Source organism: Penicillium cataractarum (genome assembly GCF_028827025.1).
Source record: "Penicillium cataractarum strain IBT 29864 chromosome Unknown utg000005l, whole genome shotgun sequence".
In the NCBI taxonomy this organism is placed as follows: Eukaryota; Fungi; Ascomycota; class Eurotiomycetes; order Eurotiales; family Aspergillaceae; genus Penicillium; species Penicillium cataractarum.
The window spans coordinates 1,907,153-1,919,381 of NW_026622741.1; the positions used below are offsets into that span (position 1 = coordinate 1,907,153).

The window sequence follows — 12,229 nt, forward strand, 5'->3', positions numbered from 1 at the left end:
CCCTACCGGCCGGGCGATTCTCGTGGAATACCTGCGTTCTTGGATGCCACAGCCTACGCGGTAGAGTCTATTCTCAGAGGAGTTCCCGGTGAGTAGACGAATCTGGGGTAATCGGAATGGAAGAATATTTACATTGGAAATTAAGATCTAGACAGTTTTTGTACATAATTATTTGCCAAGTTGGTCCTGCGAAGTCGGGTATAGACAAAGGTATGGAATCGGCTAGATTCACGGGTATAGTTAGATTTCTCTGATATAAAACACGATACAATCAAATGAACAGCTTCTATATTCTACTTCATATGCTCTATAACCTAAAGAAATGTGATCATCTCTGCCACTGACCCCTCCTGCATTCTATAACGTTCGCTGTATATGCCATTCTACTACCTAGTTCATAGATCTGCCCTGCTAGTTTTCGTCCAGCAACACGGCGACCTCCGCACGGAAATCATCAATGCTAAATCACCCATCTTATCTTGATCCAGATTGGACAGATCAAACCGAACACCAGTCGGGCGAGAGATTCGGCCAGACGAACCAATGCCCAGAAAGACGGGATGCTTGACGTGGATCGGGACCGCATCCGCTGATGCCACCATTCCCAATTGGGCCACGATATAGGGCTTAGGGCTCTTCACTCGTGGCTTCCCCGCGAAGCTCCCCGTCATGCTATCGCCGCATCTGGCTGTCGTTGCTCTTGTCTGGACCTTGCTTGGATCTGCTTGGACCCCCCAAATTGGAATGGCCCATTGAATTTCCGATCTTCCCATTACCCACTCCCCACCAGCCCAGCATGACCGCCCGTCTGGTCCTGGTCATTGGTGACCTGTTCATCCCTGACCGAGCTCCTGTGAGTCTCCAATCCATAAGCTTAGGCGCCCGTGATATCTGAGCTTCCCGGAACGTGACAGCTAACTCTGATCTTTTAGGACCTCCCCGCCAAGGTACATAAAACTACCCTCCCATGATCATAGTCGCCTCAAACCCAGCTAATCGCATCCGTCCTTGATAGTTCCGCAAACTCCTGACCCCCGGCAAGATTGGCCAAATCCTCTGCCTGGGTAACTTGACCGATCGCGATACATATGAGTTCCTCCGCCAGGTAGCGCCGGACCTGCAAATGGTCAAGGGTGACTACGATGTCGACTCCCCCAACCTCCCGCTTTCCAAGGTCGTAAATCACGGCAGCCTGCGCATCGGCTTCACTCACGGACATACGATCATCCCACCCGGCGATGCGGATGCGCTGCTGATTGCGGCCCGACAGATGGACGTTGATATCTTGCTTTGGGGTGGTACTCACCGGTTCGAGGCATTTGAGATGGAGGGTCGCTTCTTTATCAATCCGGGCAGTGCCACTGGCGCTATGAGCTCAGGATTCTGGCCGGAGGGCGAAGAGCCAACCCCGAGCTTCTGCTTGATGGATGTAAGTGATGCTAGCTGTGCCTTTGTGTTTGAGGGGTATAAACTAACAAAGGAAACAGATCCAGGGTGATGTTCTGGTGCTCTACGTGTACCAACTCAAGACGGATGCCAATGGTGTTGAGAACGTGTCGGTTGAGAAGGTCTCATATCGCAAGAACCATGCTCCTGCACCAGCCGCGGCGCCAGCATCCTGATTCACTCCTATCTACTCCTTTTCTCCCCCCTATCTATCCCTCTCACCCGTGTATATAGTCCTCTTCTATCCGCTTCTATCCGCCCCTCATGTTTATTCTCCTTCTAGCAAGTTTGGATCTTTTGCTTCAATTGATTTTTGATACCTCAAGCTAGGTTGATCATGCGCAAAGTTTAGAGATATGTTTCTATATCAATTGTTTGTGCATAGTGTCTGGTCATGGATTTCCGTCTACCACGATGCCGCTGTAGGCGTAGAAACCTTAGCTCTTGTTGAAGTTTACCTTCCAATGGATAGAGCATATCCATATTAAAAACTTAATGTTTCAGTTCCCTGAAACTTTGGTCCTCCAAGACAGCTTCAGTAAATCATGTTTGGTTTCATCGGTAACCTTGAGGTGCCGACCTAAACATTCGTCACAAATCCAGGCAGAGACCCACTAGTCCCGAAACGGCAATCGTCCAAGTCCCAATTTCATCGCGCGCCTCATATCTCCTTCCGCCCCGCAAATATCTCCATTGAATCGCTCTTCTTTGTGCCCGACAATCCTTTGTCCAGTCTATTTTAGATCTGACTTTTTCTTCTCCTTTTACCCCAACCCAAATTCCTCGCCTCCAGCCCTTGCGCATTCGTTTCGATCGCCTTGTCCTAGAGCTCCGATTGCTGCTCTCATCTCCGAGGAGCTTTCTTCACCAAAGCTAACCCTCCGCCCGCCACATATACAACCACCGTCAAGATGTCCGCCGAAGGTACAGAGTTGAAGGAGGAGCAGATTCCCCCTCAGGAGGAGGGTCTCGATGATGAGGTACGTGGGAACCCTGCGCGGCGCAGCTGCAGATTTGGCGCGTTGAAGCTCCGTTCTACCGCCACGAGAAACCATCTTTATGAAATGAGCTAACGTCTGTGATTTTTGGACTCTAGGAAGAGATTGCCGCCATGAAGCGCCGAGTCGCTGAGATGGAATCCGAGGCCGCCAAGTTGCGCGACATGCAAGAGACGCTGGACCAGCAGTCCGAGGGTCTCCAGGAAAACAAAGAGGACATTGATGCGCGGAGTATATTCGTCGGAAATGTGGACTATGGTGCTTCGCCCGAGGAGATTCAGGCACACTTCCAGAGCTGCGGTTCTATCAACCGGGTGACTATCTTGCTGGACAAGTTTACGGGCCAGCCGAAGGGGTGCGTTCTATCACTGTTGAAGACGATACATCTTACAAGATTGCAGAGGCTGATATTTGACTGTGCAGTTATGCCTACGTGGAGTTTGCCGAGCCCAGTCTCGTGGCCCAGGCTTTGGTTCTGAATGAGAGTGTTTTCCGTGGCCGCAACCTGAAGGTGGGTTTAGCAGTTCTTCACGATATTCGCCCTGGATTGATGCTTCACGAGACTAACTTATATGCTCTTCCTTTTTAATAGGTCACTCCCAAGCGCACCAACCTTCCTGGTATGACCCGTGGTCGTGGACGGGGTGGATTCCGTGGCGGCCGTGGGCGTGGTGGTCCCCGTGGCAGCTACCGTGGTGGATATCGGGGTCGGGGTCGTGGCTATGCTCCCTACTAAGCGCCGTGGCTTAGAAAATGCAGCTTTCTCGAACAAGTCCACTTCTCGATGCCATATATCCGCATGGACAGCTGGACAGAGGGGGATTGGGTGGGCGTAAGAAAGGATATGGATCAACCCCACAACCTCTCATCCGAATGTCCCGCGGCACTTGGCTTCCGAGTTTTCTCTCTCTCTTTCTCCTGACCTTTCTAAAAGGGACATGAATTGGTTGGTTCTCTCTGCCACTGGGTACATCTGGGCCGGTGTATGCGTGGCTTTGGAGTTGTGGGTCAAATGGGATGTACAATAACCGCCGGGCACATCAAGCGCGGCCCTCTTATGGTGAGGGGGTGGCTTGAGGCAAATTGTGTAATGACGGGGATATTTTTTATTTTATTTTTTTTCTCTCTGTTCTTTTTTTGTCGCATCAGATAATTGGCAATCAGATATACCAGCTGAGATTAGATTGTTGCTTGGATGTGGAGTGTATAGCGTGGAGATGCGAAGAGTAAACCACGGTACTTGCTGGTATCATGCGCTGGGCATATCGGGATTCCATCGCAATATGTACTGGAATAAGTAACTAGTAGTTCGGTCTGGGCGCTTAGTACCCGACTCGTTGCGGTAGGTATTTCGTACTCGGAGTCAGCATTTAATTTCGCTGCCTAGAGAATATATCAAGTTCGAACTAGTGCCCGAATAGGGTACATACAAGAAAAAAAGTCCCAGGGCCGTTGTATGATGGCATTTGCTCTATTATTATCAGACCTTGCCACTGGCTTTCCCGCACGCACCCGCCAGGGCTAATTTTTTTTTTTGCAGAGTCAGCCTGACCAGTTGTTTATCGATTTAAATGTGCTTCGCATCTTTGTAGGAGAGTACATCGCATTATCAACTACAAAGTTACTAGTCTGTTGCTCTTGTCACTATGACCCTCAGATCCGTAGCCTGATCTGACCGCTGAGATTAACCGTCAAGCCCTAAGCAAGTATGAAGTGTATGGGCATGGAACTAGCTCAAAAGTAGAGAATCCCCTTCCATACATCTCCATTTAACCATGCAGAGCAGTGGATAACCTGCCCTACATGGATAATGTATGGCGAACTGTTAACCAGGCGATATCTAAATGCTACATCAGTGGCTGATATTGCATTTGGATTGTGGCTTAGTCGGACTGGACAGATGCCCGATGTGGTCCAGCCCATAGGGACGACAATCGTGTTGCTCAGCCCCAGTAAACAAGCAGTAATAATGAATGAAAGAAGTTAGTAATATCATATTATTCGTACCCATCATGATCAATCTGAAAAACTCAATCATGTACCAGCCAAGTACCTCATACGGCCGGATTTCATAGTCGTTACGTAGGCGGAGTACCTGCGGGAGACTAGTATTGAATACGATACCATACCATCAATACGGGACCTGAGCACCGCCTAGAAGAGACCATTAGTACGACTAAGCACGTTGACTCGTACCAACCCTTACCAGCACTGGACACTAAGCCTCCCTCTTCTTCTCCTCCTTCGATCTTCATCAAACATCACCACTGCACACGCACTTCTCCTCCTCCCCCCCCTCCCTCGAGCCTTCCTCCACATCCACCGCCTTCGTCTCCTTCCAGGGCAATATCACAACCTTGCGATTCTATCGCCACGACTTTGCCGCTCGTGGATGTGCGCTTCGGTCTCTCGGCCTGGGCTTCATTGATCGGCCTTTCGCACCGAACGGTGTGCTCGTGAAGCAACCATGGCATCCAATCTGCCAGCGTACGTTTTCCACCCACCCCCTCCTGTTACTTGAACACCAAGTATTCTTTACTTTCCGATCGGAAAATTTATATACCTCCTCAATGCTGATATTCTCTTATAGCCAGCCAAATCTCCGAGTCACGAGTAAGATTGCCTTGTTCCTTGTTCGCCCTGCATCCCATGGCGGGATGTTGCGGGGCTGGTCGACCGCAATCTTCGAAACGTTATACTAATTCACCCCCCTTTTCTTCTCAATATAGTTATCGCTGCAGATGGTCTATACAAGCGCGATCTCTTGCGTATGTGGTTTCCCCTTTTGAATTGCCAAAGATCATGGCGTCAAGCGGGGTTACATTTGCTGACCCGTCTTCTCGTCATTTTAGGTTTCCCCGATCCCTTCGCGGTGGCTACCGTGGGCGGCGAGCAAACTCATACGACCTCTGTGATTAAGAAGACCTTGAACCCATACTGGAATGAGCCCTTCGATCTGTATGTCATCAATTACCCCACTTCCGCCTGGAGATCGAGTCGTGTTTATTAACGGGCGGTTGCTGTTAGGCGAGTCAACGAAGACAGTATTCTCGCGATTCAGATCTTCGACCAAAAGAAGTTCAAGAAGAAGGATCAGGGTTTCTTGGGTGTGATCAATGTGCGCATCGGCGATGTCATCGATCTTCAGATGGGAGGTGATGGTAAGTTGGGATGATTACCCCCGAATCGATTGTCACGTTTAGACCGCATGAAAGCTAACCCTTGTCTCTCACTTCACTATAGAGATGCTTACTCGGGACCTCAAAAAATCAAATGACAACCTCGTCGTCCATGGAAAACTAATCATCAACTTGTCGACTAACCTCACCGCCACCACCCAAAACCAGGGCAACGGCCTTCAACGTCAGCAGGCACAGTCTTCCACCTCCAGCGGTCTCGTACCCCAGGTCCCAGCTTCGAGTTCCACACCACAGGCCGGCCCCAGCCATATCGATACACCTCCAGCTGCGTCCAGCTCATCGCTCAACAATCGGGCTTCCGCAACTCAACCCCCGCCCGGTCCTCCAAACGGGGCCGCCCCGCCTGGCGCCAATGCTCCCTCGCGTGCCAACTTGAGTTCATTCGAGGACAGCCAGGGTCGACTACCTGCAGGATGGGAACGCCGAGAAGATAATTTGGGACGGACGTACTACGTGGACCATAATACGCGCACCACGACCTGGTCGCGGCCATCCGCCAACTACAACGAACATACCCAGCGCAGCCAGCGTGAGGCGAATATGCAATTGGAGCGTCGCGCTCACCAAAGCAGAATGCTCCCCGAGGACCGTACTGGCGCGAACTCCCCCAACTTGCCCGATGGCCAACAGCCTGCTACGCCACCACCTGGCGCCGCGGCCCCCTCCCCTACCGCATCTGGTGGTGCCGCCGGTGGAGCAGGCTCTCATGCCAATGCAGTCTCCATGATGGCTACGGGAGCAACCACTGCAGGCACTGGAGAGCTTCCGCCAGGATGGGAGCAAAGGCAAACTCCGGAAGGACGAGCATACTTTGTTGATCATAATACGCGAACCACGACCTGGGTTGATCCTCGCCGACAGCAGTACATCCGCATGTATGGACAAAACCAGAACCAAGGCGGAAACAACACTACTATTCAGCAACAGCCCGTGTCTCAACTCGGACCCTTACCGAGCGGCTGGGAAATGCGTCTCACCAATACTGCTCGAGTCTACTTCGTGGATCACAACACCAAGACGACTACTTGGGACGATCCCCGACTGCCTTCATCACTGGATCAGGGTGTTCCCCAGTACAAGCGTGACTTCCGTCGCAAGTTGATCTACTTCCGCTCGCAACCTGCCCTGCGGATTATGTCCGGACAGTGCCATGTCAAGGTTCGCCGTAATAATATCTTTGAGGATTCGTACGCCGAGATTATGCGTCAGAGCGCCTCCGACCTCAAGAAGCGGTTGATGATCAAGTTTGACGGTGAAGACGGTCTCGACTATGGTGGTCTTTCTCGGTATGATATTTCTCCATGTTCACTCATTTTTGCAACTTCTAACTCTTTGACAGTGAATTCTTCTTCCTCCTTTCCCACGAAATGTTCAATCCCTTCTACTGTCTCTTCGAATATTCCGCTCATGACAATTATACCCTGCAAATTAATCCCCACTCTGGCGTCAACCCTGAGCATCTGAACTACTTCAAGTTCATCGGCCGAGTAGTCGGTTTGGCGATTTTCCATCGTCGTTTCCTGGACTCGTTCTTCATTGGTGCCTTCTACAAGATGATGTTGCGGAAAAAGGTGACGCTGCAAGACATGGAGGGTGTCGATGAGGATTTGCATCGCAACTTGGCCTGGACCTTGTAAGAACTACCCCACATCCCTTTGGTAAAAAGCCCCGTTTTGACCTTATACTGACTTCTGGCGCAGGGATAATGACATTGAGGGAATTGTTGAACTCACATTCTCCGTGGATGATGAGAAGTTTGGAGAGCGTCGGACTATTGATTTGATACCCGGTGGTCGGGACATCCCCGTCACCAACGAGAACAAGCCGCAGTATATCGAGCTAGTGACGGAGTGGAAGATCATGAAGCGGGTTGAGGAGCAGTTCAATGCATTCATGTCTGGATTCAACGAGTTGATCCCGGCTGACCTTGTCAACGTTTTCGACGAGCGTGAGCTGGAGCTGCTCATCGGTGGTATTGCCGATATCGATGTCGATGACTGGAAGAAGCACACCGACTACCGCGGTTACCAGGAGCAGGATGAGGTTATCCAGAACTTCTGGAAGATTGTTCGCAGCTGGGATGCCGAGCAGAAGTCGCGTCTGCTCCAGTTCACGACTGGTACCTCGCGTATCCCCGTCAACGGCTTCAAGGATCTGCAGGGTTCGGATGGACCCAGACGGTTCACCATCGAGAAGTCTGGTGACCCCGCGGCTCTGCCCAAGTCTCACACTTGCTTTAACCGTCTCGATCTGCCTCCGTACAAGACTCACGAGACCCTGGAGCACAAGATGTCCATTGCTGTGGAAGAGACGCTCGGATTCGGACAGGAATAGAGAGATACCCCCCTACCCCCCTTCCCTGCACTACTTCTGCGCCGTTGTACAATGCAATGCAGGTAAATTTTTTTTCCGGGCTTCTTTCTCATCTTTCAACACTTGCATCCCCCCTTCTAGCTCTAGTAACTCTCTTCCTTTCTATACCCCCCTCTCCAATTCAACTCTCGCTCTCCATACTTGTCCGTGTCCGTGTCTCCCCGTCCTTATCTACCATCCACGATCAATCCTACCCTCTCTTTCTCAGTCTCTTCTCATTCTCACATCTCCATCACGCGTCTGTTCATCCTCAATTCCAAATATCCCACCCGCCCTCTCGTTACGCACATCACCCTCTACGGCTCACACCCATCCCTTCCAATCGTTGCTCCTCCATTCCTGGTGTACTACCCATCCTCTCCAACCCTGACTAAGGGCTGGCAGCGTGTAGTAGGGCGCCTCTACGATGCATTGCTCGTCAATACTTCGGTCTGCTAGCCATTGCCATTGTCTTTCTCTTGGGCTTTTTTGGCTTTTTGCTTGTTGCGTGCTCGGTGGCGCTGTGTGTGTGTGTTTTTGCAGTTTTAGTCTTTTGTCCTAGTTGTCAAGTGTGCCCTTTTTTTGTCACTTTCTTTGCACCAAGTTGTTTATGTAAATAGGGTTTTGAGTGTGATGGGTTTGGGTTTGTTTTTTTTTCTCTCTGTATCATCGTCGAGTGAGATGTGCACGTATTGGTGAATTTATGACCGTGGATAGCGGGGTTTTTGTATCTTCTGATGGCTGTGCTGCTTTTGAGTAAAGTATTTTGTGTGTATTGTGTCATTTAGTGGCAATGGGTAGCATCTAGTATTGCATCGCCCGCCAGATAGATAAGTCACGAAGAGGCTGATATATCGTGCCGTAGGCATCGTCACGTGGATATCGATATCTCGCTCTCCTTTCCTCTTTCCCATTGCATCTACTTACTTTTCTTAATACGATGCTACTACATCAACGTGTGAAGTTTCTTTCTGGAAGGGAGTATTGTATTGATTTAGTTGATTACTGCTTTTGAGGATTACTCTAGTTCTGGAAGCCACGAGAGCCGTGACTGGATTGGTGTTAGATAGCCAAGTGTGATATAGGTTTAGGTACTGGCATTAAATCATGTACGCTGGAAGAAATAAACCACTTCATACCCGTCATTTAAGATAATCATCGGTCTCTGAATCAAGGCCTTCCTCGCTCTGGCTTTCCAAAACAACGCCAATTCCTTGAATTTGATCTATCTGCTCTTCAGTCGGTGGTTCCTGTCTGTCAAGGACCTCCTGCATCCGGACCCACCAGTGCTCTTGTATGAATACTTCAAAGGGTAGGCATAGCCTCTTGTAGTCGGAAATAAATTCCATAACAAGAGATTCGAGTTCTTCAATCAGGGCTGCCTCCTCTTCGTGGATTTCTTTGACCTCTTCCGGTTCAAATGGTTGGAAAACCAGTCTCTGAGCATATGGAACTGCAGGATGGGCAGTTATACCACTGTCGTCTGATGACCCCAAAATGGACCATTGATATGTCGGATGTGCGCATGTATGACTGATTTCCAATGCCTCGAATGTAATCAATCGAAGTGCCTGTGGAATTACTCTTTCCTCAAAGGATTCAGGTGACTTCGAGGGCAATGACGCAAAAATGGATGGGAGAATGACTTTGGCTATCCCTTTGACATAGTAAATGTCATTACGGCCCTTGGTTAGTGCACCGAGGAATACCGCGAGAGGAGTGCATCCAGTTGGGGAGCAATAGCAGCTGCATGAATCCCGAGAGTCATCTAGCAGTATTGAATGCAGCACAGCTTCCAGGCTCGATGGTAATTGGGAAAGGGGATTCATTTTTGCCAACAAATTCTCAATGGTCTCTGATTGTGTAGCAACCCAACCCCAAGAACCCAGGGATTCAGCCAAAGAGGCAGCCACAAAATGCAAGGCCGAGTAGTCGCATATCTTCGGACAAAGCCTGCCATCGGCTCCTTTTTTGATAAGCCAAGACGCCATTTCTAAAAGCTTGAGAGCCGGCGGGCCTTTGCCGAAGTCGAGGAATGATTGAAGTTTCATCAAAGCAGTCATGCCCATGTCGTCCTTTTCATCCACGTCTCGAAAGCCGTGGTCCCACATCTGATTTGCAAGCTCTGTATTCAATTTAGCCGCTCTGTAGATAAGCCAGCCTTCTCTGCTTCCGATATGATTAGTGTTGACGCCGTGAGTTTCTAGTAGGCAATGAACCTGGGCAGCGTTGAAACCCAAAACAGTATCTGGCCGAATGTTGAGCTGTAAGAGTGTCTCCATGGGTAAATGAGTCAATGCAGTGTTCCATAGCTGCTTTCGTTCCTCGGCTAGCTCTTGGACAACTATCTCCCTCGCAGTGGGGTATGGACATTCCGCCAAAAAAGGAATACATAGCTCAGGATACAGCTTTCCCGTGTCCTTCAACACCCGGACGGCAGCGGTACCTGAATTAAGAGCCCGCCCCATAGTTTCTTTGTCTGGCTCGTACCCTGCCTGGAGCAGTGTGCCGAGCCCTTCGGGCCATGATGGGTAAAACTCAAGTTCCGCTTGAAAACTGACCCCTCTCTTCAGGAGTCGTTCTAGCTTATTTTGGGAGCGCAATACAAGAGGAATCAGTGGCTCTGGGATATCAAAGTCTGATATGTCTGGTTTTTGTTCAAGTTAGAGCAGATGGTGGAACTTGGGGTTCAATACTAACCATAGAACTCGCCTCGGCCGATGATTTGGGATATGACATCCAGACCGCGTTTTACTATGCCATTCCCCACGTAACTCAGAGGATAAGGAGGGATGATGGGTTGAAAGACAACCAAAATACCTCCGGAGTCCAAGTATTCCAGACATGTAGCTATTTGCTCTTGCTTCAAGACGGATCGTTCCTCCCACATATAAAGATGGAATATGGATATTTGGTTTAGGATTGTGTGCCCTGGCCTGGAGCCATGCACGGTGGGCTCGTCGGGAGATACACCACACTGTATGAGGCTTTGCATAAGTGCACGCCAAGCAGGAATCTCCGACGCGTCGAGAAGGGGCCACGCGGCTACTCTCTACTTCATGTATGAGAACTAGTTCCATTCAAATATCCGTGAAACACGGAAGATGTTTATGGGATAGAGGGTGGATGAGGGTGAAACTGACAGATAGGAGTGTCTCTCCGTTTGGTAGCTTGTCCAATGGCGACGCTTTTCCTGAACGAAACAACTCGAATAATTGGCTATGACGCTGGCCAAGTCGAATCCTCTGCGCGCTAGGGCCCATGGTTCTCAATAGAGCAAATGCTGGCGAGTCATAGGGCACAGTTGCGTGGTACCTTGGATTTTGATTAATAGAATTACCACTGGCCCCAGTAACAAATTTCAGAGACATCTGTAGAGCTACGTCCAAGAATCCCTTCCACAGAGAGAGACATTTGTAAAAACCCAAGGAATCGTTTTCTTGAGCGTGGGGTTGCTTTCCGTGTGCAGCCTTCGATGCCCTTCTAGTCCTGTTCTGCGGATATCCCAACGAGAGATTCGATGAAGACGTGTGAGGGTAGGTATGTTTTACCAGCAGTTTCGGAGTGTTATAAGGCTGGAGCGTAAGGATTTTCATATCACGTTCAAGCTGCTCCGTCTTCTCGAGAAGAGATTGCAGGACGGCCGGTTGCTGGGTAAATTGAGAGCCAACGATATGCATTGTAGACTCCTAGTGACATGAGAAATGTGAGAATAATTGATTTAGCATTGTAATGGTGGGACAAATACCATCTGGTCCATGCGCGCTCTGACTGACTCGATATTTTGATGGGTGGACACCGAGATTGACGCAATAGAAGTGATTTGTAGATGATCCGTGATCGTTAATGATCTGTTGTGCGACCAATTAGCTGGAGCCTGGAGTACGATAAAGAGACTTACAGGTTCAATAGGCTAAGGGAATTCTCAAGGTTGCCTTGTAGCCAGCCCACCGACTCCCCGAGAGCCAACAAGGTATCACGGCGAAACGGATATAATGCCTGAGCTTTTGAAAATCTCGATATCTTGTCTGGAGAAATGCCGGATTCCTGACATTTCTGCAACATCTCTTCAAGCTCTCTTAATCTCTGGTCGCAACGACGAATGGTGTCTTCGGCGATTCTGGCTGGCTCGGCTGTAAAGGAAGCATTTTGTAATTCGCCTTTCTTGAGTGTATTCATCAACACCTTCAATATGCAATCCAAATTCTCTAGGTGCGAAGTCGCATCATTGAT

At 49.7% G+C, this 12,229-nt stretch overlaps 4 protein-coding genes across 4 annotated transcripts; 3 read left to right on the forward strand and 1 right to left on the reverse strand.

The window, feature by feature from the left end:
• Window positions 1-796: 796 nt before the first annotated feature.
• Window positions 797-1,622, forward strand: N7496_006372 (vacuolar protein sorting-associated protein 29; the record flags this gene model as incomplete). Its single annotated transcript, XM_056699301.1, has 4 exons — window positions 797-853; window positions 933-947; window positions 1,016-1,429; window positions 1,488-1,622. 4 exons carry the CDS (start codon window positions 797-799, stop codon window positions 1,620-1,622), a joined length of 621 nt encoding a protein of 206 aa, XP_056554714.1.
• Window positions 1,623-2,357: 735 nt separating this feature from the next.
• On the forward strand, window positions 2,358-3,180 carry N7496_006373 (polyadenylate-binding protein; the record flags this gene model as incomplete). The annotated part of the gene is made up of 4 exons (XM_056699302.1): window positions 2,358-2,426; window positions 2,543-2,799; window positions 2,868-2,955; window positions 3,037-3,180. 4 exons carry the CDS (start codon window positions 2,358-2,360, stop codon window positions 3,178-3,180), a joined length of 558 nt encoding a protein of 185 aa, XP_056554715.1.
• A 1,731-nt stretch (window positions 3,181-4,911) lies between these two features.
• N7496_006374 (NEDD4 family E3 ubiquitin-protein ligase) lies at window positions 4,912-7,978 on the forward strand (the record flags this gene model as incomplete). The annotated part of the gene is made up of 8 exons (XM_056699303.1): window positions 4,912-4,931; window positions 5,035-5,057; window positions 5,174-5,212; window positions 5,297-5,402; window positions 5,472-5,605; window positions 5,688-6,930; window positions 6,984-7,277; window positions 7,345-7,978. 8 exons carry the CDS (start codon window positions 4,912-4,914, stop codon window positions 7,976-7,978), a joined length of 2,493 nt encoding a protein of 830 aa, XP_056554716.1.
• Window positions 7,979-9,138: 1,160 nt separating this feature from the next.
• On the reverse strand, window positions 9,139-10,886 carry N7496_006375 (uncharacterized protein; the record flags this gene model as incomplete). Its single annotated transcript, XM_056699304.1, has 2 exons — window positions 9,139-10,643; window positions 10,697-10,886. 2 exons carry the CDS (start codon window positions 10,884-10,886, stop codon window positions 9,139-9,141), a joined length of 1,695 nt encoding a protein of 564 aa, XP_056554717.1.
• Window positions 10,887-12,229: the final 1,343 nt, after the last annotated feature.